Source organism: Pteronotus mesoamericanus, unplaced genomic scaffold (assembly GCF_021234165.1).
Source record: "Pteronotus mesoamericanus isolate MK-2021 breed Mesoamerican mustached bat unplaced genomic scaffold, CSHL_Meso_final scaffold_54, whole genome shotgun sequence".
NCBI classification, from domain to species: domain Eukaryota; kingdom Metazoa; phylum Chordata; class Mammalia; order Chiroptera; family Mormoopidae; genus Pteronotus; species Pteronotus mesoamericanus.
In genome coordinates this window covers 31,863,419-31,871,450 of record NW_026555321.1, presented here as the reverse complement: position 1 = coordinate 31,871,450, position 8,032 = coordinate 31,863,419, and the positions used below count along the sequence as shown (strand labels likewise).

The window sequence follows — 8,032 nt, the reverse complement described above, 5'->3', positions numbered from 1 at the left end:
CACTTCCGGTGCCGGGTTGGCCGGGTTACGGCGCAGGAGTCTCCGGGTAGCAACAGGCTCTTCCTGCACAAAGGTTCCGTGCCTTTCTGGGGCAGCGCCCCGCCTCGTCCGGACCCTCCCCTCTCCGTGAAGAATGCTTGAGACCCACAGTGGGGCTCTCGTTTTCAGGGCTTTTGGTATTTGAAACCCTGACCGGTCTTCTCTCTTGATCAACCTTCCTTCCCAGCCCCCGAGATCATTACATGAAAGAAAGGATTCATAACTACAGCTTTTCCCATTTCCCTGCGGTTCTGGGTGTGACCAGCCTTATGATGAACACTGGAGGATGACAATTTTTTGGGTAGTGGGTAGACTGGTCCTAGTGCTTCCTTGTTGTTAGTCCCTCCTCAGAACCCAAGGCCTGGACCAGGGGCAAAGAAGGCGAGGGGAATGCCCCATACTAGAAGCTGGACCCTCTCTCACCCTGCCTTCTCCAGGCCGTGGGACCCATGCCTCCAAATTGCTCCGCCCCCACAGTTCTGGGGTCCCGTGAGTCTGGCCCATCAGGTACATTCCTCCAGGCAAGGAGGGATCTCAGGGAGACTCCAGCCAGAGCTAGAGCCCAGGACCCAACTCCTAGTGTCCCCAACTGTTAGGTCCCTAGCTTCCCATAACACAGTGAGAACGCTGTGGTTCGGACAGAACCTGGTGGCTCCCTTAAGTTCTGGCAGCCCTGGGTCCCTCTTGGCGTTAAGGAGTTTAGTACCTAGGGTGGGGCCTAGGCTCCCCTTGGGTAAGTCACAGTCTCCCAGTTTCATCTCCTGAAAATGGGGGGAAGAACTCTAGCTGGAGATGGTGGGAAGATGTTAAGGCTCAGAGAGTGTGGCAGACCCAGACCATTAGGAACTTTGGAGAGGGGCAGGGGGGTCTTACAGAACTCAGGGCTGGGCCTCTGAGAGGCAATCCACCCTCTCACCCCCACCCCAGCTTTCGAGACTCCTTATTACTCTCTAATGGAGAACTATTGCAGGGGTGCAGAGGTGTGAAAGGATGGTGCTTATGGTGGAGCAGAGAACAAAGTGGGCAGGGCTTTTGGGTGTTCTGTTTTTCAAGGGACAGGCCCTGGCCTTGGATCTGTCCTTGCACCTCTGATCCTCTGGATAATAAGGTCATTTCCTTCTCTACGGGCCTCGTGTACCTTGAGTGAAAAAGGGGCAATGGCATATTAGGTGTAATATAAATATAATGCATGGGGCATAGCTCTTATGAAAGGAATTCCCAGTGTAGGCATTGAAGATGGAGAGCTACTGGGGATTTGGGACAAGCAATGCAACTGTATCTTATTCATTAAGGTATTTGCTGGTAGGATTGAAAGGCATTATACTATAGAGGTTTTGAGTGCCAATTCTGGCATAAAGACAGCTAGGTATCCACTCTGTCTCCTACTTACTCTGTGGACACATCATTTACCTCTCTGAGCTGTTTCCTCTGAAGTTGATGTTGGGATTAAATGGGCCCTCAATGTGAAACTGTTTGGAAATTGGATGGGTCTATGGTGCTTGATCTGGGTATCGGTTCTCCCTGAGAAAAGTTGGGATTTACTGTATGTGGTGTGTACCACTGGACCAACCACTGGACCAACATTGGGATTTAGGGTAACAGGCTCCTCTCTGCCCACCCCCTCCCCAGTAGGGGATGCCACCTACATCTTTTGTCTGTATCTTCCACCACCTCATTCTGGTTAGTAGCAGACCCCAAATCAGGCCATTCTTAGCTTTCCCCAATTTGTGCCCACCTCCCAGGGCCTCTGGCCTTTGCATATTTTTCTCCTCCTCCCCGCTTAGGGCTCTTCACCCCAAGCCTTGCTCTCTGAGACTATCAGCTGTTCCCCCTGGAAGGTTGACTCATGGCAGGTTAAACTTGTCTCCCTCAAATGATGGATGTTGGAAAGGTGTGACTTGCTTGAAGGAGAGACCACCCTCTGAGCTGTGAACCCTTGGGCAAAGTGCCTTTCCCTCCCAGAGACTCAGTTTCCCCCTGAGTTTCGATCCATGAGAGAGGGGACCCAGCTGTCCTTCGGAAAAAGGCCTTGTGATGTGTACCGTGTCTGCGTTTCCACGTGTGCATTTATTGTTATTGCTCAGTATAGTGTTGAAAAGGCAGACAAATCCCATTAATTACAAAAAGCACAAGCCAGAGATACAGAGAAATAAAGAGTGTACAATAAGAGCACAGTCACTTCCCAGCCCCGATTGTCCCAGAACCCCCCAGAGCCTGGGCAGCTTGTGGAAGCTGGAGGCGGCACCATTTCCTCACTACTCTGTTATAAAATATGTGCACACAAGAGTTAGCAAAGTGTGGCGACTCCCCGAGAGGAAAGGTTCAGAGGGAGAGCACCACAGGCATTACAAAACAGACTTATGGGGCTGAGAAGGGCAGTCCCAAAGCAACCTCAAATATCTTGTTTTCAGTGGAGGGAGTGATGGCTGATACCCAGGGTGTAGGATCCCTCCTCCTGACTTGGGCATATAAGATCTCTACATCAAAATCAAGAGAGCTTGCTTTGGAACTTGGGAAGGATCAGGGGATTTTCTGCTGTTGTCTGATTTAGGCCTTGGCTCTGGAAGACCCAAAAGCCTTCAAGAAATGCACCCTCCCTCCCAATCTTCTAATGGTAGGGACTTGGACACTATGGAGAGAGTTTTGGATGGGAGGCATGTCACAGTGAGCCCAGCTGACAGCCTCCTGTAAGAAGAGCAAGAACAAGTAGTGGGGGTCAGGGTGGTGAGAAGATCCAGGCAAGAAATTGCTGCATCCCAAAGGACGTATCACACAACCGCTGAAAACTTTGACAAAAGAGGGAGGGGGGAGAGAGAGAGAGAGAGAGAGAGAGAAGAGAAGAGAAGAGAAAGCATTTCTCCATGAGGAGAGTTAGAAATATAGACAACTGGGCCACACATTCTGGTAGCTCCCAGGTCTGGGAGAGACCCCTTTCTTGTCTGGACAAGGGCAGATGAAGGATCTGCCCTAGCACAAGCCAGGTGGGTGATTTTGGGTCCCAAACTGGGATTGGGTGGAGAGGTTGGTGGTCTCTCCTAATAATACCCTGGCTTAGGGAACAAGGAAGAGTATGAAATGAATGCTGGGCTTCCCTCAGGTTTTAGGATGCCCTTTTTGTTTCTCCTTACAGGACACTCTCTTTAGTGACCCTGAGTGGATGGTACTTATGATGGCTCAAATATGTTTGCACACAGAATGAGAGAGCCCAGTGTTTCAGGTGGGTGGAGTACTTGCAAAATTTTAAAGTTTACCAGGAAGAACAGATGTGAGAGAATAATCCGGAAACTTGAAAAAAAAAAAAAAGAGTGAAGGGTACTTATCCCACCACTTAGTAAAACATTATATAAAGCAACAATAATTAAAACTGTGTTGCTGGTGCCACATGAGACATCCAGAAAGGGAAGAGGAATTCCAGAAATAGACCCAAGTCTGTCTCAGCTGTCAATGTGTGTTAAAGATGAAATTTCAACATAGCTGGGGAAAAGAGTGGCTATTCATTAACTGGGATACCCAGGATAAGACAGGTCCAGAGTCCTTGCGCCATTGCAGTCATTGTCATTGGTCTGGGCTCAGAAGGAGGGCACCCTCCCTTTTGCCAATTCTATGTTCTGGCTGGCACAAGGGAGCAAAGGGCCAAGTTGAGGGGCTGGTGGGAGCAATCAAGTCTTCTTCTGAGTTAGGGAAAGTGCTGACTGAGCCTCAGGGAGGAAACTCCTCAGTTTCCCTCCTGCCCACCTCCAAAGGTGGGTGATTCTATAGCCCCATGGTCACTGAATGGGCCCTCTGCCCCTCCCTCATCTGTTGGGGGAGACAAGTTAGTCAGCTTAGATCTCAGAACTGAATCTGCAACCTTCTCCTGCAGGCCTAGTCCAGAGGACAGAAAAGGAGCTAAGTGGATGGTGCAGTCCCAAAAAAGTATTAGTTGCAGAATATATATTTACTATGTTCTGTTTGATGTTGGTTTTTGCCTTCTTCTTCTTTTTTTTTTTAAACCACAGAGATTTCAGAGCCACACTGCAGGAGTAAGAAGAATCAGCAATTGAAAGCATTGCATAGTATTAAATGAACAGAGACGGTGAGTTCTTTATTTACAATTATTGTCTAGATAAAAAAATTCATAAAAACAGATGGTCATAAATTATTTACCCCCTAATGGGGTGAACTGCCAAAATGTACCCCATGCTGCTAGATATAGGACACAGAGTGCAAGCTTTATGTACTACAGTGACTTTTGACAAACCAATCATTTCCTGTGTGTGTGGATATGTGTGCAAGTGTCAGAGTGAGGGTGTGTGTGTCTGTGTGCATGTGTGTGTGAGCATCCACCATTCCTGACAAGAGAAGACCAACACGAGTGCGAGGCATTCTTCATAGCTCCCATCATTCCTTGTTCCCCAAGCTGTGATCCAGAGAAGCTCCTCCTCTTTTCCTTGCATCCTGGCTCCAAATTAATGGGGAGCATAGTGTGCAAAGGCAAATTTCCTGGTGTCATGGAATGAGGTCAGGGACACAAGATTGGAACAAAGAAGCGGGGAAGATGGAAAAGCTTGTGAAAGGAAACTACAAAAACAAAACAAAAACAAAAACCACTGTGTTCCAAGGCTGCCCCATGTTTTCCATGTGCAGGTCTTTCCTTTCTTGGCAGGCAGGAGAGCAGTGGGCTGGCTTTTGGTGGTGTTGTATTGGAATCCAATAAGCCTATCTGATGGCTGGTCACCCCTTTGGGGATGCAGTTTCCTCTGCTGGGTACATTCAGAGATATTTCTTCATGACATTCAGGTGATGCTCTTGCGCAAAGAAGGTCCTCCTTCCAGGAAGGTTTTGCCAGGTGGGATGGGCTGACTTGGGATTCCAAACCCTCAGGTTTCTCCACAGCCATCCGGATGTAGGCCCTCCCAGCTGACTATGGCTCTTTTCCCGAGTGGCTCTCATCTTGTGTGTGGAAGAATTCTCTGGGCCTGGAGAAGGGAAGGGGTGGGGCCGACGCAGGGCAACTGCGGGAAGGGTCAGTATGAGGAATGAATTTCACAAGCGAGGCGGAAAGTGTTTGGTTTTCCTTGAAGCATGGGACGTCATCGATTATGGTATTCAAAATGTCTTTTGCACTGTACAATTTTATGGAAAAAGATCGTATGCTGAAAAGTCTCAAAGCAAACTTTGTATTAAATACAAAAGTTCTTTTATGAAAAAAGCTGATACCCACAAAGTGCTTAGCAGTTAAGAGGCTGACATACAATTAAATAAGCTCTTATTAAGTGGGATTACTAGTGCTGTAATTGTCTTGAGGGAAAAATAACCTCCTTTTCTCACCTGTGATACTGTAGGGTTTCAGAATGGCTTTCTGTTGGGAAAGCAAGACTTGCTGTTAAAAGGCTACAGTATATATTGCGACTACAGGAAGACAATTTGGTTTAAAAATCACACTGAATACATCTCAATATACACATCATAAGGTTTGTTCGGATCTAAATAGTGCAGAGAAAAAGGCTATTCTTCTTCAAAAATAAAAATAAAAGCAGCAAGCCATAACGATCCTCATCCAATACGCCAACAGCTCATATGCTGCAATTTATAAGGAAATAAACCTCTAAATTACTAACTGAAAAATCAACACAATAGCATTTATAATAATACAACACTACCTCAATCTCTATACAGACAGTGCCAAAGAGAGCCTCTTTTTGAAATGCTCTTAGTAAACCCAAGTGAGTTTCACTGAGAGAAAAGTCTTCCCCCACAGCTTTGTGAATCCTGTCATCCCTGAACCGGTGTGGCCGTTGGGGCTCCAGGCCCAGGACGCCTTCTCTCTCCTCTCCCTTTGTCTACGGAGCATGGTGTTAACGCCCTCAGGATGGAGACTTGGTAGCATTTGGCTTCTGCCTGAGCCTCTCGTGGTAGTGACGTTATTGAACGGAAATAGCAGGCAAAAATCAGAGCATGGCTATTGTAAAACATCAAGGATGCAATCCAGGGAAGTGTCTGTTGGGCTGAGCTGTTTTCATAGCATCTCAGCCACCAGTGTTCTTAAACCATACAAATAGCCAAAGACGTTATCTACAGGTTTGTAAACAAATTACATTCTTCTTTTAGGACATAAATAAGTTAAAATAGAGCAATTTAAGCGGAAACAAGGCAACATGCCGGCAAAGAAACTTTATATATCCATGTATATATATTTTTATATATATATATATATCTACCTATCTATATGGACGTATACAGTCTTGAATAAGTATACGTTGATATAGATATAAAGAAATGGATATAACCTTGTGAGTGTCTATGAAGTTCTTCGGTTCCATTGGTGCAAATCTACTAGGCGAGTTAAGCTCTGCAATTTCAAAAAGTTGTTAAATTAACCTATACAACTGAGACCATGCTTTGCAAGCATTTCAAAAACTCACAGACCAGTGAATTGGATAAATAGTCTCAGAAAAGAGTCTGTTTGCAGTTCCCGCCTAAGAAAACAAACAAAAAACCCCTCCCCAACCCCCCAAAACCAAACAAGGGGAGGACTGGAAGTGTACAGTACATTCATGCAGGGGACATGGCGGTGGGGCGGGTGCATGGCTGGTCCATGTGTGGGCAGGAGCCAGGGAGGGCTTGTTCTGGGGAAATCACTCACTCCCTTAAGCCCCCGGAGGAGATCCTGCCCCTCGCCTCAAAGTGAAAAAGAGTTCAAACAGCATCGCAGCCAGAAAAAGGGTCTGTTGGGTGGAAACGGTTTTCTCGCCAGTATTTGGTTTCCTGTTGTTGCTCGTTGCTGTTTGAGTGAGTTGGGTGCCTGGATGGGTGGGTGCCCGGGAGGTGGGTGGCAGCGGGGTCCTCAGCTAAAGCGACGTCTCCAGGCTGTGGATGGGGCTCCCTGGACTTGAAGAGGTAGCTGATTTGCTTGTGTCGGTCGTCAGGTTGATCCCGCTGTCGATGGCGCTGTTGTTCTTGTTGAGCGAGGACGGCGGGCTTGAGTTCTGCTTGAGTGCGGCATCTTCTTCCAGGTCAGTGTCATCAATGAGGGGGATGTGGGGCTGTGAATCTTCGATCCGGAATTCAGGATGAGCCATGAAATTATGGATGGAGGTTCGAGACTCAGGCTTTTCTAGACCTTCATAGAGAGAGCTACGGAACGCCTTCACGACGCGGATCTGCAAGGGAAGAGCAGGCGTGAGCAGCAGTGCCCTGGGGTGTGTGCGTGTGTGTGCACGTGCGCGCCAAGCTCTGGGGGGCTCGGAGGAGGGTCAGGTGGGAGAGGGGTTAGGGCACAGCAGGTGGCTGGAATCCATGGCTGCTGGGTGTTATGAGCATGGATGGGAGGGGGAAGATTGGAAGAGGGGCTCAGGTTATGTGCATCCATGAGGTTTTTAACATTGCTTTGGTTTTAGTCAAAACTACAATATTAGGACAGGAGGAATCAAGCCTCATCAAAGAGATGATGGGAAATAGTGGTCAAAGGAAGCATAGTCCACTCCAGTGGGCACCCAGACCTAGGGAGAGACTGAGCCTTGTTAACTTTAAAGCAGGTTCAACCATGCAGAGGGGAAATGGGACCAAGTGGGAACAGAATAGGAAGGAGGAGAGGCTATTTTTTTAGTAGATTAATCTTAAAAAAACCACACACAGTTAAGAAACCATACCACATGGAACAGATAACATGTCACAAACAGAAAAGCAACAGAAAGGAGAGACAGATGGATGAACTGGGATGAGAGAAGACACATGAGGGCCAAACAGAGAACAGGAACCTCAAATCAAAGGCAGCAAAGCAAACCAAACCAAAGCCAACTCAGGGCTTTCTGGGGTGCAGAGCAGGGGCAGCCAGAAAGCACGAAGGAGCCGGCGAACTGGTGACATTCGGGAGTGGGAGCATGCCACGGTGGGGTCCGGAACCACACGGCACACGCAGACAGAAACACGCTGTACTTGGAAGCCTGGACAATGTGAACGGAGGTCGTTTGTACCCAACGTTTCTTTCCTTCATGCATTTGGGAGGTAAACA

The 8,032-nt window shown here is 47.7% G+C and overlaps 1 protein-coding gene across 14 annotated transcripts in view; it reads right to left on the bottom strand.

The window, feature by feature from the left end:
- Positions 1-4,963: 4,963 nt before the first annotated feature.
- ATP2B2 (ATPase plasma membrane Ca2+ transporting 2) overlaps positions 4,964-8,032 on the bottom strand; it is a 210,642-nt gene continuing 207,573 nt past the window's right edge. For 10 of the 14 annotated variants that reach the window (XM_054595305.1, XM_054595302.1, XM_054595301.1 and 7 more), the window contains one exon: positions 4,964-7,181. In XM_054595305.1, the coding sequence (XP_054451280.1) occupies positions 6,870-7,181 (312 nt within the window). In that variant the 3' untranslated portion in view covers positions 4,964-6,869. The remainder of the gene's footprint in view (positions 7,182-8,032) is intronic. The other 4 variants (XR_008530964.1, XR_008530965.1, XR_008530966.1 and 1 more) reach the window with 2 other exon arrangements.